Here is a 24,272-nt window from a genome sequence, read left to right on the forward strand (position 1 = left end):
AGGGAAAGAGTGACAGTTGTAACATTGATGCATGCTCAGAGTGGCTAGTCCTCAGGAGGTATTCCTGATGGAGGTTAGGGGGGAGAACAGAGCCAGAACTGCATCTCCTTTGCGTCGTGTAAGGTTTTACCAGATTCCATCTGCTGAAAGTGCATGAGGACTGTGGGTTTTTTTGGACAAGACATGGAGGTAGGACTGCTTCTCCCATCATGCAGTGGAAGGAAATCTAGACTAACATGCCCCCCTGAAAACCAACCTGGTCATATATTTGGTCACTGGTGTCTTAAGCGATTTTCAGCTTTCAAAAAAGGGGGTTGGTGGTTGTGTTCCAGCAACCTCCTCTCCAGCACTTTGCATGGAAGTGATTGTCTGGTGATGTGGGGTTTATGGGAGGGGGCAAGAAGCACTGAAAAAGCAAGAGCCTTGTACTGCTTGCAAACTGGCCTGATGCTGTTTCAGACAATCAGTCCGAGTACTCAGTGGGCTCTGAAGAGGAGGACGAAGACTTTGACGAAAGGCCAGAAGGTGAGGGCTTGTTTTTCCTTCCTCTCCTGCATGTGGTGTGCCCTGAAAGGAGCCTGAAGATTGTGTAATAGTCCAACTCTCGGCCCAGGGGAGGGATCCTCCCTCTTTCCAGGCTCAACCCACAGCTTGTGAGCTCCTGCCAAGCAAAGAGAGGGAACAAATCTATGTGGCTGGTTGGGAACAGAGGTTTGCTCTTGTGCAGCATTCCATCAGGGCTGTGAACTGTGTGTACACGCGCGTTTTTGTGTTACTGGTTCTTGGCCTACGCTGCCTTGTATTGCACCTATCAAACCCCGTGGGACTTGCTCTTTCCTGGTGGCCTGCCTTCCTCTGTGTGATGGGAGGTTGCTTTCTATCACGGCAGCCTGCTGCACATGTCTTTCTGGGATCTCAGCCAGCCAGCCCTCCCTATCGGCATGCCAGGAGGAGGGCTGCGTTCTCTTCCTGGCTTTCCCGGGCCAAATGAGTGTGTGGCCTTGGGCAGGCCAGCACAAGGGACTTCGGTGGGACCTGCTCCATGTCCTGCCTGCCAAGCCAGGCGGAGACTTTCTGGGCACCTGGCCATGCCTCGGCAATACTAGAGCGGTGGAGGGATGGGATTGTAAGCCTCTGTCTCTCGCTCTGCGTGCCAAGGTCGCCGACAGTCCAGACGGCAGCTCCGGAACGAGAAGGACAAGCCTCTCCCCCCGCTTCTGGCACGAGTCGGTGGGAACATTGAGGTGAGAGGACAGCCTTGCAGGATGGCTTTTGAGTGGTGGGAGGGGAAACATGGATGGGACAGGTCCACTTCCCCAACAACCATTTGAACTGTGGAGTAGGAGGGAAAGGGGTACTGGACCGGAAAGGGGTACTGGAAAAGGAGCAGTGCTTTGGCTTAAAGGTAAAGGGACCCCTGACCATTAGGTCCAGTCGTGACCGACTCTGGGGTTGCGGCGCTCATCTCGCTTTATTGGCTGAGGGAGCTGGCGTACAGCTTCCGGGTCATGTGGCCAGCATGACTAAGCCGCTTCTAGCGAACCAGAGCAGCGCACGGAAACGCCGTTTACCTTCCCGCCGGAGCGGTACCTATTTATCTACTTGCACTTTGACGTGCTTTCGAACTGTTAGGTTGGCAGGAGCAGGGACTGAGCAACGGGAGCTCACCCCGTTGCGGGGATTCGAACCGCCGACCTGATCGGGAAACCCTAGGCTCTGTGGTTTAACCCACAGCGCCACCCGCGTCCCTCTGCTTTGGCTTAGGCGTTATTTATTTTTTATTTCATTAAATTTATGCGCTGCTTGATTGTAAAAAAAGCAAGCAAACATCAAAGCGGTTTACAAAATCTATGTGTTGTAGTACAGCTTGAGTGGTGGGCGATTTGGCAACAGTTACGCTCTGTGGGCAAGTGGCTAGTTTCCTAGGTTTCCTAGAAGAGTTAGGGGGACCCTAGCAATAGCCATATTAGTGACGCTTTGGGGATGACCCTGGCTTTTGCGCCACCTTCCTTCAGGTGCTCGGGTTCAACACCCGCCAGCGAAAGGCCTTCCTGAATGCCGTCATGCGCTGGGGCATGCCTCCACAAGATGCCTTCACCTCCCAGTGGCTGGTCCGGGACTTGCGGGGCAAGACGGAGAAAGAATTTAAGTAGGTGTCTTGTGTGAGATTTGCGTCCTGCGACATTCCACTTCCCAGGGGGAAGAAGGGTTCATCCTGCCTCCTGATTAACAAGTTTTGAGGCTGCAAAGCAACTATAACCAGGGTTGTCTAAACACCACAGTCCTACTGTACAAGCACAAACACAGCATCTCAAGTAACTTATTTTCATTAAAAGAAAAAGAAAGAAAACAGACTCTTTCTAGACATTCTGGCCACAAAGATAAGCTTGGCTGCATACCAGCAATGCCTGCTAAAACCTTCAGAGCTCAAGGGAGGCCCATCTTCAGCACTCCCCCTGCTGGTATGAACAACTGGAACGTCTCATACAAAATAAGCAAATGCAAGGAAAGCAGTTTTCAGTCTAATTTGTTCAAGTGACAGATTTGGCATTTTCAGGTATAGCATGACATATAGCCTGTACTCTGGTCCATGGGGTCACGAAGAGTCGGACACGACTAAACGACTAAACAACAACAACAACAACATAGCCTGTACTGACCCTGAACCCTTGGAACAGGGTGGACAAATTAGCCCTGGGACTGTTTGCCAAGTGATGATGGTTCTTACTCATCTGACACACCTCCAAACATTTTTTGGGTCTGTGTTTCCTGGAGTGTGAGGTGTAGAGGTGACCCTCCCCTCCCTCATGCAGACCCAGAGCAGTCCCTCATCAAAGGGGGGCTGTGGCCGGGTGCATTGGGGAACCAAAGCTCTGGCATCTACCACGCTGGCCCACAGTTACAGAGCTATGTGCTCACAGAGTGAAGACAAGGGAAGAAAATCTGATGGCAATTGTATGGGTCTTTGTCATAGATGGGGTGTTTGGGTTCAGGTCCACGTTCAGTATTTCTGTTCCTTTTCGTTTCCTCCTCTCCCTCCTATCTCATGGTTTGGGTGCTATTGCTTCTGGAAACAAAGGCACTAGAGGTCTGTGACATCATTGCAATCTAGCCACTGGTTAGGAGTTGGCTTTTGCAGAGGAATAGCAGCCTATTTCAAAAGATGTTAAGGTGCCATCCACTGCCGCAAAGCAGGCTCCTCCTGCCTTAAACCCAAATAATTCTGTTCACAGCAGCTCACCAAATGCAGAGGATAAGAGGAACCCAACTCAATCGGATCAAAGGTCCATATAGTCCAGCATCCCCGCCCCCTGCCCACAGTTGACAGCCAGTTGCCCCAAGCGGGGGAAGTCTACAAGGAGGACATGAGTGCAGTCACTCTCTCCTGCCCAGGATCGCCAGCAATGGGTATTGAGAGGCAGGCTGACTCTGATCCATGAAGCTATTGATAACTGCCTTTAAGGTTGTCCAAATTGGCAGCCATTGGCACATCTTGTTTCTATAGGCACTGTGTGAAGGACTCGCCTTCCATTCATTTTCATTGGATAATCCCACTGATTATGGGAGTGAAGCAAAAACACTTCTCCATACATTGCATAATTTCATACAAATTTATCACCCTCTACTTGCTTTTTGTTCTAAACTAAAAAGCCCCAAATGTTCGTAGAACATAGATTTTTAGAGTTGGAATGGGGCCACAAGTGTCATCTAGTCCAACACCCTGCAATCACAGCTAAAAAAATCTATTTCAGATGGCCTTCTAACCTCCCATTTTAAAATTTCCAATAAGGAGACTCTAGCACCTTCCCTGGTATTCCAGTCCACTGCCAAACAGCTCCTACTGTCAGAAAGTTCTTCCTAATATTCAGTCAGAATATCCTTTCTCATTTAAATCCATGGTTTGGGTCCTATCCTCTGCAGCAGCAGAAGGCAAGTTTGCTCCATCTTCCATGTGACACCACTTCAGATATTTGTTTTATCTGTTGTAACCTTTCTTCATAGGGGAGTTGCTCTGTCCCCTGAGCATCCATGGGGAAATGTATCAGGATCTTAACTTTGGTGCTCCCCCCCCCCCTTGCATAAATTCTCATTCAGCCTGTTGGGTTTTATATTTCTTCAGGGCATACGTCTCACTATTCATGAGACACCTCTGCGAGCCTGGGGCTGACGGTTCTGAGACTTTTGCCGACGGGGTGCCCAGGGAAGGTCTCTCGAGGCAGCAGGTCCTGACACGGATAGGTGTCATGTCTCTGGTGAAGAAAAAGGTAGGGAATCTGACCATCAGGGTAGGAAAGGCAGTGGGTGGGTAAAGGGAAATTATCCAGTTCCCTTAAGAAAATATTATGCGTGGGTTTGAGGATGGCTTCTTTCCTCTAAAGGAAAAGGAAGTGTTCTTGAGTATCTTGGTTTTCTTGTTCGCCAATATTTTACCCATCCTTTCTCCACAATCCCCATAGCTCTGGTGCAAATAAGCCAGTGCAAATTCAGCTCTAGCATAATATACCGTAGTTAATATTATGTGCATTGCAACCTTCAGTTTGAAGAACAGGATGCTTAAAAGACAATTCACTATTTTCTCCAAATTCTCGTCTTGAGAAATTCTAGTCTGTCTCTTATAAGAAGCTTATGCTATTATTACCTTACCTAAAATATAGACTTCCCATTCAATAGCCTGGGAAGAAGTAGTGCCCTTATTATTTTCAAAGTATTCCTGGAATTCAGCATCTCTTTGAATTTTAAAATTCTCATCATACAAAAGTGAGATACTTAAATGCCATGAGACCGAACCACAGTTTTTGTCTGCTTTGAGGCTATTAGCATGGTTTTTTAAAGGGAATGAATGGGAATGCCAGTATTTTGTGGTGGGTTTTTTCTGTTTGGAAACATCTTGACTGCAGAATCTCTTCTATGAGAGCCTGACTGAGTCCATGGGATCCTCCCCCCTTCCTCAATATTTCTACTGTTGGGCTTGTTCTTGCGGCCCTTATCTAACACAGCGGAAATGTGTTTGCTCACAGTGGGCTGCATATCTTTTTGTATGGCAGGTGCAAGAGTTTGAACACATTAATGGTCGCTGGAGCATGCCCGAATTGATGCCTGACCCCAGCGCTGACTCCAAAAAGTCATCCCGTGCTTCGTCTCCCACCATCAAAACCTCCACCACCACCCCAGACCCCAGCTGCACCAATACCCCCTGCACCTCCAAGCCAGGTACGCCCCCTGGAGCAATGGGAAACACTGAGCATCTCTTGGTGGGGGGTGGGAGGAACTCCAAATTACTTCCAACCAAGAGGCCAGAGACCCTCCTAATGGGTTCAGAATCTGGCCAATAGGTGAAGGTATTTTCCTTCATGTTGCTAGTCACTTAGGATTTCTATCCTGCCATATCTCTGAGCATTGGGGCTGGCTACATTTACGAATTCATTTACTAATAGATATCACTCTCAAAAGAATTAGAATTTTGCCCCAGGGTCTAAGGCAAAGTCGCTTTACATTGATATCGGTGTAAATGAAACCAGATTCAGTTTAAGAAGGTGGCAGTATTAATACTAGCATACATTAGATAAAAACTTGGTTTGTGAAAATGATAAGCGTCATGTGGATTTGAATGGCTGCAGTTTATCTTGGGCTACAGGATTATAGTTCAAATGTGTACAGGATTATAGTTCAAATGTGTTTTTGAAGAAGGAGAGGATGACTGACTGTTACCTTGGTGTCCATCCCACCAGCTACCCCGGCTCCCAGTGACAAAGGAGAAGGGGCAACCCTGGCAGAAAAGGAGGACCCAGAAGCCAAAGATGAGAAGCCAGAGAAAGAAGCCAAGGGTGGCGAGAAAATGGAGGTTGAGGTTTGTGTTTGTGCAAGGGAGGGGTTCTTTCAGGTGGTCCTCCAAGCAATAGAGCTGCCTGGTTTGGTGTACCTTGTGGGGGGAGATATTTTGGGAATGTTTTCAAAAGCAGAGCTCCTGGGGAAATTACCAGGATTGTTGGTGCTGAAGGCAACAACCAACATTCTGTGGATGTGCCCTGCTCTCTTCTTCCCACTAGTTTTGATATTAAAAGCTTCTGGCCTTTAGAAACAACAGCTTGAGGATTCCACTGTTAAGCAGTAGCTCCACCTGCAAACAGTGAAACTTCAACCACACAATCCCCTTTAGTAGCGCTACATCATCTCTAATTCACTTCCCTGCTGTGTGGAGTTCCTAGCAATGTATCACTAGCTCAAAGGGTGGTGGAAAATGGTTGTTGTTTTGCATTTCTCAGCCTTCAGCCCCCGAGCAGCCCACTTCTGCCACCTTCTCAGGGGAAAAAGCGGAAATGGAGTCGTCCAAGAAGCCTGATCAGGAGGGATTGGTAGCACTTGGGGAGAAGGAGACAGAAGCCGAGCCCGCAGTCAAGGAAGAGAAAGAGAAATTGGGTAAAGATTTATAAGGATGGGGATGGAGGGGGAATGCTTCTAGATGTGAGCACTGAAGACTGTCCTTCTTTGGGAACGTGGGGAAAATGCATTTGAGTAATAAAAGGAAGGTGCAAATGTGCCTCAAGAATCCTTACCTGCTCTTTACTGTCAAGGAATGTGGACCTGAGAAGAGCTTGTCATCAGTGGGAGCTCCAACCAAACTTCCACCTTGCTTGTATTTTTTCTGGATGGTGTGTGGTGCTATTTAGTGGAGGTAGCGCCCATGGTTCTATGGGACACCCCCCCTACACGTGTCATGATAAGCAACCAGTGTTCCATTTTCAAAGAGGGAAGCAGCTCTGGCTGTTCCTTTTGGGGCGAAATGGTAACAGATTATAGTGAAAATCCTACACAGCACTGTATGACATCAGATACTCCAAGTGACACCCCCAGACCTCACATTTTCCCTGCGCTTTCCAAAGTTCCAGATGCTGATCCCGAAAAACTCGTGGCAGATGAGAAACCCACAGAGAGTGACGAGAGTAAGGAAAAGTCTGAGGGAGAGGCACAGGAAGTGAAAAAAGGTAACATGGGCTTTATGAGGCAGAAGTATAGAGGGATGAACCCATATGTGGTTGCAGGGCTTGAACTACTAAAGCCCTTTGCAACCTAGAGCTGAATCTGTGTCACCATCCAGGGGTTAGGCAAGTGGGGGGAAATGAGCAGTTTAGGACTCTCACTGGGAAGGGGACATGTGATACTTTCCAGTTTTTAATTCCCCCTCCCCACATTTTGCCTTGCCCTGGTTTCTGGGAATGGCCCGAAGGCAGGATTTGAAGGTCCTGTTTGGGAAAGGACAAAGTCCACCAGTCTCTGTTCCCCCTTCCCACTCCAGAAATTGGCCGACATGTGCAGGAGGACTCCACATGGCCTTGAGGGAGGGAGGGAGGCAGGCCTTAGATTTGAGTGTGTGGCTTATGTAGAATTTTGCCAGCCCCCTCCAGCGGGGAAGCCTGGGGGAGGGACACAGAAGCGGGATGGAGAATTCAGGGCTTGGTGGCCTCTTTCACCTCCCTGTTCTCACCTTCCCTCTTACAAGAAGAGGCAAAAGCCGAGAGGGAGCCTGGAAAAGAGCCCAAAGCTAGCAGCATCAAAGATGAAAACCGGAACAATGGCAAGAAGGAGGAGAAGACCGAGAAGCCCCGATTCATGTTCAACATAGCCGACGGTGGCTTCACGGGTATGTTGTGGCTTCGGGTGCAGACCCACAATGTGGAGATGATCCTGTGCTGGGATAGAGAGTGACCTGGCAAGTGTGTGTGTGTGTGTAGGTGTGTAGAGAGCGGCCCCCTCCCTTGTTTGGGACAACTAGGGAAAGAAGCTCTCTCCCTTAAGTGGATATTGTGTGAACTAGGTCACTTAGTGTGGAAGCAACTTGTACTGTTTGGGTGCCAGCTGGGTCACCTTGTGAAGAGAAGCAATGCACTTAATTTTGCCAGGAGTTCATCGAGAGTAGCACTGACTGTGGACATCTCTCCCCCCCCCTCTCTCTTCAGAACTCCACACCCTGTGGCAGAACGAGGAGCGAGCCGCCATCTCCTCCAGTAAGCTTAACGAGATCTGGCACCGCCGACATGACTACTGGCTACTGGCGGGCATTGTCCTGTATCCTTTGAACCCAGGAAAGCAGTGTGTGTGTGTGTGTGTGTGTGTGTGTGTGTGTGTGTGTGTGCTGATTCATGGCAAGTAAGGAGAGTCAAGCTCACCTCCTGGAAACCCCTACTTGAGCTCTTCCTCAGCAAAAGGTGCAGCCCTTGGCGAGAGATGTGACACTACAGAGAGGCGAGTAACAGAAATATAGGATTCGTGCCTAACCTGGGAGTGGGCTTGGTTATGGCACTCTCCTCCAATATTGGCCACTGGCTGATTCAAAGGGAGATTTGGCACCTTCTGAACAGCTGTCTAGAGCAGGGAAAAGACCCAGCGACTGTTCTCTGTGCTAGGAATGCCCGCTGCTGGCATTCTGTATAGCAAACATGACTTCAGTGTTTCCCCTTCTTGAATGCTGCTGACAGTGGAGAAAAAGAGTCCTAGCATGGGAGAAGAGCCTAGCAGCTGCTCAGGGACTGCCCTGCTGCTCCTGAAGGATTATCCAACCATTGCCGGGCAGGCACTAGGACCCAGCATCTTCTCCTTCCAGCCTTAAAAGGAAACGTTCCATAGGCAGTCATCTGCCCAAAAGGTTTTCTCCTAATCATGCCCTGTGATCCCAAGCATCTTTGCCCAGGTGTCTTTTAATATTTCATACCAAGTTTGCCACCTCCTCCATTCCTTTATTTCTGAGGAAAACAAAGGTTCCAACGCTTTTTCTTGCTGTTGTATGCTTTTTTATGTTTATGGAGCTGTGTGAGTTGACAGGGAACAGCAGATCCAGACTTTCTCTCATAGCCTCAGGGCTGGGAAAGGCATTTTATGGCCTCTTGGTTCAGGTAGATCAGGGGTCTGCAACCTTTAAGACAAAAAGAGCCACTTGGACCCGTTTCCGAAGAAAAAACAACAACTGGGAGCCGCAAAACCATTGCGACATTTAAAACAAATATAACACTGTGAACGGCTTACCGTGCTTGACTATTTCCTGAGCGGCTACAAAACTAGCATATGTTGTGGAATTTGCAGACTTCACCCAATTCTTGAAATTATTTTTGCTCCTATCAACCTTCCTCATAAGTTCTGCAATGGCTTTTCGTCTCTCATCTCCATCTGGATATTTTTCAGCAAAGGCTGTGTGTTTATTCTGGAAATGTCTTGCAATATTTGACTTTTTGTTGTTTGCAAATTTCTCACCACATATTAAGCATACTGGTAAACCAGTCTTGTCAGTAGAGAAGGCAAATGATTCTGTCCATGTATCATTAAACATTCTGTTTTCTTCAGAAATTTTTCTTTTCTTGCCTTTATCCATGGCTGGCCTACCGGGGGTCCAAAAGAGGGACGTAATTAGAAATCAGAGGGCCCCATAGCAAAATTTGCTATGCCCAATAATCAATGCCCCAAAATGCCATAGAAAATTAATCAGGGCCCCAGTGTACCATAAATCATAATCAGTGCCTGATGTAAATAATAATTAATAATGAGGCCCCAATGTCATCCTCGTCATTATAAAAATAACTTTTTTGACACTTCTATTATTTTTTTGTTTGACCCCTCAGAATTACTCCTCCTCATAGAAATAAATGTTAAATTAACAAGTTACCTTTTATTGAGTGTGTGTTCTTCACTCCCCTTCAAAACAGTGACCAGCTTACATGCCCCCTTTCAATGCAGCCTGCTTACAGCCCTCAACCAAAATGGCCGCTCCCGCGACTCCCACGTGCGCCCACAAAGATGGCGCCGACGATTTTCCCTTATCGATGCCCTTTAAAGAAATGGACGCCGCAGCTTCAACCCACACCTAGAGGAGGCTAGAGAGGGAGAAAAGCGGGGGGGGGGGGGGGAGCAGCGAGGACGGCAGAGAAGGACTGCCGGGAGTGGAATCCCACACACCGCGAGGGGAAGGAAGGGAGAGGGTGCGAGCTGGAACGGGGCAAAGAGGGCGGTCCCCGGTCGTGCCTGGCCTTAAATGGGCTAGGCCACGCCTCCCCGGCCCCGCCGATTGGCGGGCAGGGTTGCAGGCACGCCCGGGGATTCCCCTGTTCTCGCGGGGGCAAATGGCCAGCCCCCGCGAGTGGAGTGTGGGAGGGGTTAGCCCGCAACCCCCTCTCCTCTCTAGCTCAGAAATGGCTTTGTGGAAAATGCGCCTCCGCCCCTCGCCTCCGCCCCGGAGCCGCGGCAAAGGCGTTAAAGAGCCGCATGCGGCTCCGGAGCCACGGGTTGCCGACCCCTGAGGTAGATAATCATGCAGAACCATAAGCTGTAGACTGTGACTTCATGCCAGGCAGTTCCTTGTTCCCCTGCCTTGCTGGGAAGTGGCAGTGGGTTCCCTGTGGCCTGTCAAGATTCCTTAATGCCCCTGCACCTCTCTACAGTCACGGCTACGCTCGCTGGCAGGATATCCAGAATGACAACCAGTTCGCCATCATCAATGAGCCCTTTAAGACCGAAGCCAACAAGGGAAACTTTTTGGAGATGAAGAACAAGTTCCTTGCCAGAAGATTCAAGGTGTGGATGAAATGATGGGACCAGACAGTAGAATCAAGGGCTTGGGGCCAGTTGACAGTCACATGACTACTTTAGGCATAGCAGTCTGTGTAATTCAAAAGCTTGCTTTTAGCATTTTGAAGCTAAAGTTGAAGCTGTTGGCAGTGTAACCAGAGGTTGCCAATCTGAGGACGACGATGTCAGCGGCTTCTGAAATAAACCAGGCGTATATCCAGACACTTATATATTTCCACATTCACAAATGTATTTTGGGGTGCAAAATAATCTCAGCTTTTATAAACAGGTTTCTAGTCCTTATGGTTATGAAAATAAGTTCGAATCTAATGCCTGGGGAGAACCTGAAATCCTTAAAGTAGGGTAGTGGAGGTGTAAGCCTTTCAGGGGTACTTTGGTATTCTGCATAGTTTTTCCCCTCCTTGTGGCTTAGAAGAGCCAGAATTAACTGGATTTGTTTAAACTAATCAGCACTGAAGAATCTTCAAATTATTGCCCATTCTTGGTTTTGGTTACCTTGAGAGGAAAGCCACGTTGGGCCAAATGGCAGTTTTTCTAAGCACCTCATTTTCCTTCTCTCCATTTCCTTCCTTCAGCTTCTGGAGCAAGCCCTGGTGATTGAAGAGCAGCTGCGGAGAGCCGCCTACCTGAACATGACTCAGGACCCCAGCCACCCGGCCATGGCCCTCAACACCCGCTTTGCCGAGGTGGAGTGTTTGGCCGAGAGCCACCAGCACTTGTCCAAGGAATCTCTGGCTGGCAACAAGCCTGCCAACGCCGTCCTGCACAAGGGTAAGAGGCGGGCGGGTAGGAGGGCCCGGAGAGGACAGTCCATGTGAACCCCCTACACCCCGCCCCCCGCGCCTCTGTGCAGCGTCCTCCTTCTGTACCACATTCTGAATCCATTAAAGTGCGGTTGTGATCAGAAAAGCCGCTGTGTACAGTTGTCTCCTTGATCCTGCTCTGTGTATCTCTGGTGTATCAGCTTTGGTCTATCCATGGAGTATCCACAAATATCTTCTGAGTATCTGCCAACAATCCTTTGTGTGCTTGCTGGACATCTGCAAAACATCTTTTTATCTTCTGAACATTTCCCCTCTCCTCTCTGTCCCAAGCATGACTGCTGAGTAGTCCACTGAGTATCTTTCGGTGTCACAGTGGAATTATGCCCTTCAGACTACCCTCTTACACAATCATATTCAGTGCTTTTGATGTATCTTTTCTTTTTTTAAAGTCCCCATAAAATTCTCTTGAGTTTCACATGGAGCGCTTCTGAGATACCTGGCTGCATGCACTTTTAAGTATCACTTGTGTATTTCTCCACCAAATATTCTGTGAGTAGCACTGGTTCACATTTGTCCCCATCCACGTGTCTCTTAAATATTTTGCTGTCTCTGGTGCATTTCTCAAGTATATCTGGTTTGTTTTCCTGTGAGTTTCTCTGGTGTGTCCCCCACCCTCCCAAATACTGTGTGAGCATCCTTTGCATTTAGTCTCCCATCTTGGTGCATTCATTTCCCTCCATCCGCTTGGACACATCCGAGAGTCTCCAGTGCCTGGTAGCTATCCTTTGGGAGAGTATTTCCTCTGCGCTTGGTGATGAACAATCTGGCAAGTGGGCCGAATCCCTTCTCTATGACGGGTGGGCAGAAAGAGTGCATAGATCTTCTGGCCCATTTTAGGAGTGTCCATGGAGTGAGTTTGGCTCAGGAGCAAATCTCACGCCGCTGCCCCAGCCCCCATGAACTTGGTGAAATGCAGGATAGGTTTGGCAAGGGGTTCTTGGGTTCCAGGAGAGGTTGCCTGTTAACCTGGGCTCTGTCCCCCCTGACAGATTTCGGTCTCTTTCTCCTTCTGTCTCCTCCTTTCTCTCTCCTACCAGTGCTGAACCAGCTTGAGGAGCTTCTCAGTGACATGAAAGCGGACGTGACGCGCCTGCCAGCCACGCTCTCTCGCATCCCTCCAATTGCCGCCCGCCTCCAGATGTCCGAACGCAGCATCCTCAGCCGCTTGGCAAGCAAGGGGAACGAGACGCAGACTGCCCCGGTAACAGTCCGCTCCTTGCTCCACTCTCGTTTCCCTGACTGGCCACTGAAGTGGGGTGGAGAGCAGCTCACAACAGGGCCTAACATGGTTTTGCTTCTATTGGTGGGAAGGCAGCCTGGAACACAACTGATAAAAACAGGTTGTGAAACTTTTAAGACTTGGAGGGATGGCCCTTCTAGACAGACATATTATTTCCACCTGTTCTCTTCTGGCATTTCTCTGCATTGTGGCTGGAGTTCAGTTGCCCTCTCCCTCTTCTTTTCTTCTTCTTACAGGCCTTCCCCCCTGGGCCCTATGCCACCCCTCCAAGCTTTGGGGGCTCCTTTGGTGCCACCCCTGGCGGAACACTCCCCACTATGGGTGCCAACTACAGCCAAATGCCAACTGGCTCCTTCATCACAGGTTGGTTGTGGGTGAGTGGGGAAAGAGCAGGCAAGGGCAAATTGAAACTGCATGTGGGATCTCTGACCACAGTTCACCACCCCCACTGTTGTGGGTCCAGCGGGGGGGGGGGGGGCAAATTTTGTCTCATTCCTGGACCAAAATACATCCTTAGAGCAACAAATCAGAACAAGCATTTTTGATATTCTGGCATTCCTGTCTTTGACATGGGACCCTAGATGGCATTCTCTGATCCAGTCACTAACCAGACTCATGCCTACTTAACAATGAATGAAGATTCCTGGGTAGTCTGGGGGAAGAAAGGTCAATAAATGGATGTTGAAGGAAGTCCAGCAATCATAGCTTCTCTTCTTGGCTCAAGGATGTCAGAACTTGGAAGTTGATGAGGGATTTACATGGTTGGTTGTTTTTTCAGTGCCCCTAAAAATGGTATTCAGCAAAATATGTTTGGCATTTTATGATTTTATTAAAGTTCACCACCCCCACCCTGCACAATACCATTTTGAGGCTTTGCCTCTTTTTCTCCTTTCTGATGCTGATGATGGCTTTCTAACAAGATTAGAAAATGTGGGCGGGGAAAGAAGTGTGTTTTGTGGTTGCTAGCCAAAACAGCAGCTTCTGTAGTCAGAAGTGGGCTATGTAATGGTGGCGACTTATAGCGGGGGATGGTTCTCATCACCAGTATGCCCTCCTGCTCTTGTTCCTTCTTCAGTGGGCAAGAGGGAGCACCAGGCAAGTGTTGGGAGCTGCATGTCTGAGTCGTTCCTCCAGCTAACCCTGCCTTTTTCTCTCTCTCCTTGTGCAACTGCAGCCAACGGTCCCCCTGTGATTGTGAAGAAGGAAAAAGAAGGAGAGAGCCTGGAGAAGAAAGAGGCGAAAAGTGGGGAGGTGATTTGCATAGACGACTGATGGGGCACCTGGGCTAACTTGCCCACCTGGTCGCTTCTGGACAGGTTCTGCCTCTGGCAGAAGGGAGGGGCACGTGGTTCCCCTCGAGCCTCTCCTCTTTTATTTTCTGATCACGTTGGTGGCTTTGCCTGGGCGGTGGGGAGGGTGGGTGAATAATGCCCACCTCAACCTCCTGTGTTAGATTTAGTTGCTGTCTCCCAAGCACCTCCTCTCTCCCTTCTTGGGTGTGGGGAGGCAGGTCTCAAAACCAGCCGGGGAGAAATGTTTGGGAGCCAGGGCCCATCTGGGTTCTGTTTCTGGCCAGAGGCTTTTAAGTGGAATTGGAATTAGGCTCCCAGGGCTCCACCTTTGGAGTCTCCTGCTTGTGACAGGGGAGGGGGCTGCCTGCCTTGCGGCATTAGCTCCTGGCAGTGTCGAACCTTTGAGAAGCACTGCAAAGTGACTCTATAAATATGAATATATATATAATGTATACACACTCATCCTGTATGTTTAACCCCCTTCCCACTTGTGCTTGGACCCCTTGCAGGGGCGATAATGGGGCAGTCTGGGGAGGGGGACACACTCCCTAGCCATGTTCTGTTCTGAGAACGCATAGTGTGGGGAGCAAATTCCACCACCATCTCCCTGCATCTGGAACTCTGGGGAAGCCAGATCCCGAAGGTGCGCTCCTTCCAGGAGTGTCCCCTGCTTTGAGCGGGCGGGCAAGGGGGCTGCCTCTTTCCCCCTCCTTCCTGCCAGCCTCTTCCTTAGAAGCAAGTTGTTGGAGGAGGGGGGGGGCAGGGAGAAGGGGCAACAGGAGGGCCAGCTCTGCGCTCCTGGATTTTGTTGCCGGATCTCAAGTCACTTCTTGTTTAAATCTTACAGAATAAAGGCACTGTTTCCTTGGCTACATCACCTGGGTGCGTTGTGCCTCCTTTGTGTGGGTGGCTGGGAAGAAACGGGGTTCTGGCAGTGCTTGAAAGGGGAGGCTAGGTTTGCTGTTGCGTCATTTGTTTCCACGCAGTTTCTGTGTCATTTTCACAGAATTTAAAAGGTTGCTTTGGCACATTTAAAAAAGGTACACAAGCGTTGAAGATGAAATTTGTTAGCAGTTGTGTGTGCTGAGCTTACAATGCTCTCCGCCAGCTGCACCTTTGCAAAATATGAACATGCTGTGACTTACGCATGGATTTAATGTAAGCACCTTTCCATGCAAGACTGTTAACAGATGAAACGAGGCTTGAAGAAATGGGGCAAATAGCAGCATTTGCCTTTCTCGTGCAGAGGATTTTGGAAATGTTCAGCCCTTGTTATTGAAGAGGGAAAAATGGGTATGTAGGAACAGCTCAAGATTATTTTTATTTATTTATTCAGGCTTCCTCCCACCTCTCCTCTTGGTGCAAATGGCAGCTCACGCCCACAATAAAACACATACGTTAAGGCAAGTGGCAATCTACAAGCCAAAAGCAGAGCAGGCAAAGCCCATAAATGAAGCCAGCCGCCAATTAAGAAAAATGAGTAATGACTAAAATGCAGGCAAAGACCCATGTAAATCCAGTGCTCTTTACCTGTTGGCAGAAGGAGGGTGATGGCCTGGCGGGACTTCAGGGCATTTCAGAGCCTGTGCTCTGAGCCTGAAGTCAAGGAGTACAATACAGATACCAAAAAGGTCCCCAGGGCTTGGGATTGCTCAGGACTAGGCATGGAAGGAGAAGGTTGCTGTTTTATATGCTCTCAACCATTTACACTAAAGATTGGCAGTGGGGAAGAAAAGGAGATGATGTCCAAATTCAGCCTCTGGCCATCCAGCAGCAAGTCCCATTTCTGGGACATCAGGAGGAAGCTGCAGGGGCCGAGTGAGGTTCTTTGTGTGGTGCAGGTGCAAAGCAGGAGGGGGCCAGAAATGAAGATGGTCTGGCTTTGCGCTTCAATGCAGCCATATAGGCCATTTAGAGATTCCACTCTTGAAAGCTCTTGATAGTTCAGTTGGTAGAGTATGATGAGCCTCATGGTCTAAAATTCTATGAAAGAAAACAAGACGACTAAAGGGAAAAAAAGCAAGTGGTGAAGTTTATGGCACAAGCTAGGAACCCTTCCCACCAGCAGAGGTCAGCCTAACCCTCTGCGAAAAGCTCTGCAGGAAAATCTAACCTTTCGTTCCAGCCACTGAAGTTCTGAGAAAGCCATGGCAAGGTACAGCTTCTGTGAAGGGACTGAACGAGAATCACAGGCAACCAGGCTCTTTCTGTTCAGCTATCTGGAGCATCTCTCATCAGGGTAGCCTCTTTGATGTCTTCACCCACCCAGCTGTCCTGACCCGTCACAGATTGTAAGAGCACTACCAAAAAGAAATTTACAAGGGTTTTCTTCCACCAAACTGTTGAACACACAGCTTTTCTGTTTTTAAAAAAGGGACACTCTGCCATCCAAAACTTCTGGAGGATACCGGGTTGGGGGAAGGCTGCTTGGCTAAATTCCTATTGGTGCAATAGAGGAAACTAGGAAGTGTCATGGTGTTTAGTCAGACCATTGAGCCACCAAGCTCAGTTTCATTGACATGTGACTGGCAATAGTTCGACTGTTTCACACCAAAGTCTTGCCCTGCCCTGCCCTGCCTAGAGACGTGAGCGTTAACATCTGGGGCCTTCTGCATGCAAAAATACGGCCATTCCTCCTACACTGCAGGCGACACTTGTATGATTTCCTAGTCTACTCACTCATTCCCAACCCAGGGTGTGCCCATTCAAAATGGATTGTGATTGGTAGGGGATGCCTGATATATTATTTTTTACTGCAATGTCTTTATTTCCCTCCACTAGTTTGATCTCTACCCCCCCCACACACGTCACTCACTCACTCTTGCCTAACTCGTTGGCAACCCCCCTCCCCCAACTACTCACCCCACTCCCCTTTTGAAAGTTCAACTAATCACCAGCTTCTTAAAATGAGTGAACTCGCATAGGAGATTTTACCTAGAGCTGACCCAAGCTCGCCTTTGAGAGGAGGCAGTGTTTGGAAAACCAGAAAGACAAAAAGCAAAATTTTAGAACCACAAATGTGACACCTGATTTAAGTACAGTGGTACCTTGGTTTGCATATGTCTTGGTTTGCATGCGTTTTGGATTACAAACACGTCAAACCTGGAAGTGCGTATCTCGGTTTGCAACCTTTTTTTGATGACAACCCATTTTTGGGGGGATTACAAATTTTTTTGGAGGCTCCATTGGCGAAAGTGCGCCTTGGGTTACAACCTGTTTTGGTTTGCAAATGGACCTCTGGAACGGATTATGGTTTTAAACCAAGGTACCACTGTAGAGCAAAGAGTCAAAGCAATTCAGAGCTAAAACATACCCAACAAACTGAGGCAGAATAGACTCTTCTGTCAATTAGATTGTGAATTTACTTACACCATGTTTTGAAGAAAATTATTCATGGTCTATTAAAAAACCCACCAAGATAAAAATTACCTCCATTTTCCTTCCCCCAAGTGTAACAGCGTTACAATTTCTACAGTTCTCTATCTATTCAACAGGAACACCATGAGTTAGCCCCAGAGGGACAATAAGGTTGAGACATATTAGCGGTTAATGTTTTCCTCATTCACAGTCTGCCAGGCAATTGGAGAATTACCTATACCAGTGGGGTCCACACCAACAGGTTGCATGACTCCTTTCACCTGAGTTATTGCTGAAATTAAGCCAATCTCACATATGGATTCAGTTATAGCAACCCATTATGTACCTCTCATACTCTATGAAAATTTAATAATTTATTCATATTATTATGTTTCTTTCCTACTTTTTACCAAGTACAGGAAGGAAAATGAGCAAGACACGTTGCTCCACGTATCAATATTAACCCTTAACTTACAGCAAAAAGCTCCACTTGCTAGATGAATTCTGCATTCTTCAATTCCTGGGTCACAGCAGCAACATTCCCACAGTAACAATATATATGGTGTAAAAAAATCAAAAGTAGGGCCCTTGTAGGAACTTTGGGTTGAAAGCGTGTCCTAGGACTGAGAATGTTTGAGGACTAGTGCCATAAATCAGGAGTTGCCAACCTTTTTGGACCAATGGGGGCACCAGTCACAAATGGTGGGCTCGCATAACACAAAGGTAGAGATACAGCCCCCAATAACATTATGCTTACCATGGGAATCAGCTACGTCCAGGCGTGTCTTTTTGAGAGAAAAAAAAGACCAGCTTCTGTGGCACTTCAGGTGTATCAGTGTAACCCATTTTAGGCATCAAGCTGACCCAAATCCTGCCCCAAATTCTCCTTTGGATTTGTAGACTCACCGTTCACATGCTGGGCTTGGCTTGTTAACAGGTTGCTCTCCGGATCACACGCCACTGCCTCAAGGCGATTTCCAGCTTGGTTTCCAAAATGAGGCTCCTTGGCCGCCAAAAGTTTGAGTCACTTCCCTCCACGTTTGCTGCATCTGTTTGTGTCTGGCTGTGGGCTAGGGTGGACTAGCCAGAGTGAGTCACGCAGATGCCACCCACACAGGCCCATTAAAAGCAGCCCTTGTCCCCAAGTCATGGGAGAGAGGCTGGTTGCAGAGTCCAGAGCGATGATTAAACAGGATATGATGGCTTGGAAATTGCTGCAATCCTCGGGATGGGGAAACCAGAATCGGAAGGAGCCAGGGACAGGTGTGCTAAAGCAAGGAACGCAGCAGCCTGAGTCACCCAGGTGGAGAATTTGCAGGCTGCAGGGAATGCACACACATAGGTCTCATCTGCTCAAGGTGTTGGGAAATGGCAGATCCCACCTGGCTAGCCAAACCTGCAATATTGTCAAGCTCTCTTGAATGCAGTGAGGTTTAAGTGTCAGACTAGGACCTTGGAGAAACCAGGGTTCAAATCCACACATGGCCATGAAGCTCACCTGGTGACCTTGGGCCAGTCATTGCCTCTCAGCCAAACCTACCTCACAAGGTTGCGAAGATAAAACTGAGGGGAAACTATGCCATCCTGAACTCCTAAGTGAATAGGTGGGATATAAATGTAATTAATAAAAAACTGTAAACTATTTGCCCCATTCCTACTTTAAGAACCAATTAAGTCTTTTACATCCATCTTCCCCCAAATTTAGACCTTTTCCTCACCTTGCGAGCTTTAGGATGAAGGGCACTACCCTGTCTCAAGAGCTCACAAACCTTCTGGACCCTGAGCAGCCTTTGACAATCTGGTGCCTTTCAAGATATTTTGGTCTACGACCTGTATCAGCCCTGCCCATTTTCAAGGTTTTTGCTGCCATGTCAAAGTTAGGAGGTGGGTCACTGTGCATTCTGCTGACACAAGACAAAGGCTTGTCTCAAGGCATGGCCAGGCCCCCTACATCAACAAAGGCCCATAAATCTTTTAGGTTGGTAAAATGATTCCCAAACAGTGTGCTGTGGAAAGGCTGGTAGCCTGTGGACTGAGGGGTTTTGCTTGGCTGCTAAGGTTTGGAATCGAGATGTAGGTCAGAATTCAATTGGTGAGGTCCTTTAACTGATGTGTTTGGGACTAAGGGGCTTTTTACAAAACCAAAAAGATAACCACCAAAATAATAGTTCCACTCTTGGGTTTTTATTAAAATTAAATAAGTTACAATTGGCAAAACGGGGAAGAATTATAAATATGAAATTATTAAGTATGCCAAACACATTTCACAGAAATGCTTCTTTAAAAACAAACAAACCAACACTTAAATAATTTCCTTGTCAGGAAGAACGCAGTATCTAGCTAGGAGAGGCCAACTGCCTCTTCTGATACTTTTCACATCTGAGATTTCCAAAATGGGAGAGCCTGTAGAGTCTGTTCTGTAGTTCGTAATGAATGCAGCGAAAGAAAACGGTGTTGGTCGGAGGAAGCACAAGCCAAACCAACACAGTCACAAGGATTATAAGGCCTGCGTATAGCCTGGATGGTCTTCTCAAAGGATCTTTGGTCAAATAAACTTTTACTTCAGTTACTCATCTGAAAAACTAGTAAACAACCTCAACTTTGTGTCAAAAAACATGTTGCAACAGAGGGGGGAAAAACCTTAGTAAGAACTGGATAATATACCAAGATATTCCCATGAAGCCATTTAACCAAATTTGTTTCGCCCTCAGATATGCTGTCTGAGAGCGAAAAAAAGCCAAATATGAAAGATGTAGCTTGCGAGACTGAAAACAGAATATACATACACACAGGGATTGCAAGGCACAGTGTTTCCATCCTTGATCTCCTCATACAATGGCACATGCTAAATTTTGTTAAAATGGCTTCTTTGCTGTAGGAAAACAAAGTACTACAATATATGTTCAAATTGTAAGCCATCCAACCTTGGCTGCATCCATCCCATTTTTGCCAGAGTGCACATAGGAGGGTACCTTCAGAAAGTAATCTCATGTATGCCCCCTCAGTTTTTTGAAAGGCACATAGACAATGGAAAACTTTACATGGTTCAGAACCACGTTAAACAACCTATGCACAAGATAAATTGACTGCAAGTCAGCCTTCAAGACAGACTTAGTCTTAGTCCAGAAGAGATGTAATCTTGTATCACATATGACAGGTCATCCTCCACTTTCTCCTGCTATCTTCCACATTCTGCTCCATTTCAGGAGACAGAAGCTGTGAGGGGAGAAGGGATGAAAGAGTTTCTGTAGCTCTTCTTGGGTCATCTGTCTGCAATGGCCTCCGTGGGGTCATAAGGAATAGCACCTCCCTGAGCAGCATGATGAAAATCTGTCACATGGTAACCAGAAGAACAGTGTATCACCTCATTCATCCTGCACATGCTGCAGGGAAAGGACACCCCATGGGTGGACAAAGGATGCTTCATCAAAGTAGCAAGCTGGCTACTCTTCTGGTGTAGCAGGCTCATAAAAGCTTGTTGATTCCAAGCCAGCCACTTTTCAGATGATGTAGCAAGTCATGAGTGCCAAGTCCTTTATTTCAGGGCCATAGGCTGCACAGGAGAGAAAAAGAAAGCCACTGGTGTAAGGTATAATTGGGGACCCATAAATATTTAAAACCGCTAATGCCAAAGCTTATGTCCGTCAGCACAAACCTAATTCAGGAGCCTCATATTAAAGCAAGAAAGTGTTTCACCTAAACCACCATCCTCTGACCCAACTTTGCATCATGGAGGCAAGGGAAAGGAAGTGCTCAGTCAAGGGACTGGCACACTCTTTCAAGTATATAGTTGTAAGAAGTTGGAGTACACTCCAGCCCCAAAGGGAGATGGGACTCATCTACAATAGTTTTGTCTACCAATACACCCCTGCTCTAGCTCACTTGCTCAATTTCCCATCGTGACGTATGAATATGAAACCTGGGGATTTCTCCACCATCATCACCCTACAGAAGGCAACTCTTATGTGTTGATGAACTGTTGCACAGAAGGGGGTAATTTAACATTGCCTGCTGGCCCCTATCCTGACCTCTATACACTGCTCAGCACCCACATGCAGAAAAGCTGACAAACACCTGGATTTTGAAAAAAGCATTGACGTTTAACATACATAAACCCTGTGATGTCAATAAAATGGAGATTAACGACACAGCCAGCAGGATTGCTCGCTTGCTCCAAACTGACACATCTTATAACCGTGCTGCCACTCAATTAAAGGAAACCTTGGCCAACTAATCCCATTTTAGTCCATCAATGAAATCTTCATAAAGTTTCAAAGCAAGAAAGTTTCCTTTTTAAAAAAGAAGAAAGAAGACCCACAAGTCAGATGCAGGAGGCAGCAGGCAGCACCTCAGAAGGCCAGGCGTGTTAAGTCTGTCAAAGCAAAAGCGAAGATGGGCTTAAAAGGCAAGCATTTATAGCGACTAAAAGCTTTTGTGGAGAGGCCACGTCGCAGCAAAGTGTTACACCCACTACCCCAAACATGCGTACCCATCTCCCAAGGTGAGCAGCACTTCATGCACCTGGCAAGGCAGACTCCTGCCAACAAGCGAGGCCTGCTAAGCCCCTTGAGCCTCCTGGGCTATTTGTTCCTCCCACCCTTATGATGAGCCTCATTCCCTGTGGCTTTCCATTATTCTGTTTTAAAAAGCTTATTGAAAACAAATGTTTTACTAATAATTATTTTAAAAAATTAATCGCGATAACATGAGGTTGAATCCTGACAAGACAGAAGTACTGTTTTTGGGGGACAGGCAGGTGTGGGGGATTCCTTGGTCCTGAATGGGGTAATTGTGCCCCTGAAGGACCAGGTGTGCAGCCTGGGAGTCATTTTGGACTCACAGCTGTCCATGGAGGCGCAGGTCAATTCTGTGTCCAGGGCGGCTGTCTACCAGCTCCATCTGGTACGCAGGCTAAGACGCTACCTGCCTGCGGACTGTCTTTGCCAGAGTGGTGCATGCTCTAGTTATCTCCCGCTTTGACTACTGCAATGTGCTCTACGTGGGGCTACCTTTGAAGGTGACCTGGAAACTACAACTAATCCAGAATGCGGCAGCTAGACTGGTGACTGGCTGCCGGGACCATATAACACCGGTCCTGAGAATTCTGCATTGGCTCCCAGTACGTTTCCGAGCACAATTCAAAGTGTTGGTGCTGACCTTGAAAGCCCTAAACGGCCTCGGTCCTGTATACCTGAAGAAGTGTCTCCATCCCCATCATTCTGCCCGGACACTGAGATCCAGCAACGAGGGCCTTCTGGCGGTTCCCTCATTGCAAGAAGTGAGGTTACAGGGAACCAGACAGAGGGCCTTCTTGGTGGTGGCACCTGCCCTGTGGAACGCCCTCCCTTCAGATGTGAAGGAAATAAGCATCTATCTTCTCTTTAAAAGACATCTGAAGGCAGCCCTGTTTAGGGAAGCTTTTAATATGTAACGCTGTACTGTTTTTAACACTTGATTGTGAGCCGCCCAGAGTGGCTGGGGAAACTCAGCCAGATGGACGGGGTATAAGTAATAAATTATTATTATTATTATTAAGACCACGCCCCCCTACCGCATGAGAAGAGGTACTCACGGTTGATTGGTGGTCTCCGCCTGGGGGGCACGGACCTGCTCCGGCCACGCCCTCTCCTGCTCCGCGCAGGCGCATCGCCGTCCCCACTCCCTCCCTTCAGGAGTCTCTTCAGCGCCCTCCACAGGCGCCACTGGCCGGCTTCGCCGTCGTCGCCCTCCTTCTCCCCCAGCCGCTCCTCGGCCTTGCTCCCGCCGCCGGCCCCTTGCTTCTCGAGGCGGACGACGCGCTGCCAGAGCTCGGCGTCGATGGGCGGCAGGACGAGGCGTCGGCGGTTGCCCGTCAGCCCCGCGCTCCCGCGCCTGACGCCGGCCACGAGGAAGTTGCCGCGCTCGCGCAGCGAGGTGACGGTGCGGCAGTAAGGGCACGTGACCTCCTCCCACCAGCCCTCGCGCGCCAGCTGGCACACGCAGGCGCTGCAGATCACGTGGCGGCAGCGGGAGGGCTTCCACGAGCCGTGCGCGCCACCCAGGCGGCGCGGCGCGCGGCCGCAGCGGTCGTAAGGCATGCAGCAGATGCCGCACTCCAGGTCCTCGGAGGCGCCGCCCTCTTCGCGCTCGTCCACGGCCATAGCCTGCTCTGCCTTGACTCGAAACGGCCCCTTGCGCGCTTACCTGTAGCCCGCGAGGCGCGCGAGCCAACTGAAGGGCGCCTCTCGCCGGCTGCCTCTATATATAGACACGAGGAGAGCGGGCCCGGTCGCTTGGGTACACGCCCCTTTTTGCCCTTTTCAGCCAATGCGGAGCTAGAGGGGCGGCGCGCGGCGAAAGGCCACGCCTCCCCAGTCCTCTTTCAAAGGGGGAAAAAGGCGGGAAAAAATGTGGGAGGCGGTTGGTGGAGGGCAGGCGGGAGAGGCGCCCCCCTCCCAGCAACCTGTGGACTCAGGCCGAAATCCAACTGGTGAGGCTTCTGAGGTAAAGTGATGTGGAAAGAAGAGCTACGCCATATGTACAGTTTTAATTCTAATAATGTTCAGTTGATTTTCATTGTGTGTGTTGTTTTTTTTTAAAAAAACCACCCCGTGTTTTTATTTTATCTGTAAGATACCTTGAATCTTCCTCAGGGAAAAATGAGGGGTATAGATGACTATATAATCATCACAACCATCACCATTAATAAAAATAATATTTATTCATTTCTATCCCGCCTTTTTCCGAGAGTGGGGACTCAGTGCGGTGTACAAGAAAATTTAAACAGGACAGATTAAAATACAAAAAGCTAAAGATAATGCTTAACAAACTGAAACATCAATGGGAATTTTCAAAAATCCAGCTTTTCTGAAATTTGATATTCCAAGAAATTAATAAAATAACAGAACAACCATGGGAAGTCTCAAACCGGAATTACCGTAGCTTTATTAAATGTATTTCAAGACAACAATCTGGATTTACATGATAATCAATAAGCCATTTATTACA

The 24,272-nt window shown here is 48.3% G+C and overlaps 2 protein-coding genes across 10 annotated transcripts in view; one reads left to right on the forward strand and one right to left on the reverse strand.

The window, feature by feature from the left end:
- The window catches only part of CHD3 (chromodomain helicase DNA binding protein 3), a 66,239-nt gene extending 51,434 nt beyond the window's left edge, over nucleotides 1–14,805 (forward strand). For 5 of the 8 annotated variants that reach the window (XM_077916846.1, XM_077916843.1, XM_077916842.1 and 2 more), the window contains exons 26-40: nucleotides 460–525; nucleotides 1,159–1,244; nucleotides 2,016–2,149; nucleotides 4,121–4,265; nucleotides 5,046–5,211; nucleotides 5,730–5,848; nucleotides 6,264–6,417; nucleotides 6,882–6,983; nucleotides 7,499–7,639; nucleotides 7,956–8,064; nucleotides 10,425–10,557; nucleotides 11,148–11,343; nucleotides 12,434–12,597; nucleotides 12,873–12,999; nucleotides 13,811–14,805. In XM_077916846.1, the coding sequence (XP_077772972.1) occupies nucleotides 460–525; nucleotides 1,159–1,244; nucleotides 2,016–2,149; nucleotides 4,121–4,265; nucleotides 5,046–5,211; nucleotides 5,730–5,848; nucleotides 6,264–6,417; nucleotides 6,882–6,983; nucleotides 7,499–7,639; nucleotides 7,956–8,064; nucleotides 10,425–10,557; nucleotides 11,148–11,343; nucleotides 12,434–12,597; nucleotides 12,873–12,999; nucleotides 13,811–13,908 (1,940 nt within the window). In that variant the 3' untranslated portion in view covers nucleotides 13,909–14,805. Of the gene's footprint in view, nucleotides 1–459; nucleotides 526–1,158; nucleotides 1,245–2,015; nucleotides 2,150–4,120; nucleotides 4,266–5,045; nucleotides 5,212–5,729; nucleotides 5,849–6,263; nucleotides 6,418–6,881; nucleotides 6,984–7,495; nucleotides 7,640–7,955; nucleotides 8,065–10,424; nucleotides 10,558–11,147; nucleotides 11,344–12,433; nucleotides 12,598–12,872; nucleotides 13,011–13,810 lie in introns of those variants that run through there. The other 3 variants (XM_077916845.1, XM_077916844.1, XR_013390332.1) reach the window with 3 other exon arrangements.
- A 4,642-nt stretch (nucleotides 14,806–19,447) lies between these two features.
- On the reverse strand, nucleotides 19,448–23,545 carry RNF227 (ring finger protein 227). Of its 2 annotated transcripts, XM_028701971.2 has the most exons (3): nucleotides 22,858–23,545; nucleotides 21,604–21,657; nucleotides 19,448–20,838 (listed from the first exon to the last, which is right to left on the reverse strand). In XM_028701971.2, the coding sequence occupies exons 1-2, from the start codon at nucleotides 23,423–23,425 to the stop codon at nucleotides 21,635–21,637; spliced, it is 591 nt and encodes a 196-aa protein (XP_028557804.2). In that variant the 5' UTR covers nucleotides 23,426–23,545; the 3' UTR covers nucleotides 19,448–20,838; nucleotides 21,604–21,634. The 2 variants fall into 2 exon arrangements, with proteins under 2 accessions (XP_028557804.2, XP_028557803.2); XM_028701970.2 differs by lacking the exon at nucleotides 21,604–21,657 and having other exon boundaries at nucleotides 22,858–23,531.
- Nucleotides 23,546–24,272: the final 727 nt, after the last annotated feature.

Source organism: Podarcis muralis, chromosome 13 (assembly GCF_964188315.1).
Source record: "Podarcis muralis chromosome 13, rPodMur119.hap1.1, whole genome shotgun sequence".
In the NCBI taxonomy this organism is placed as follows: Eukaryota; Metazoa; Chordata; class Lepidosauria; order Squamata; family Lacertidae; genus Podarcis; species Podarcis muralis.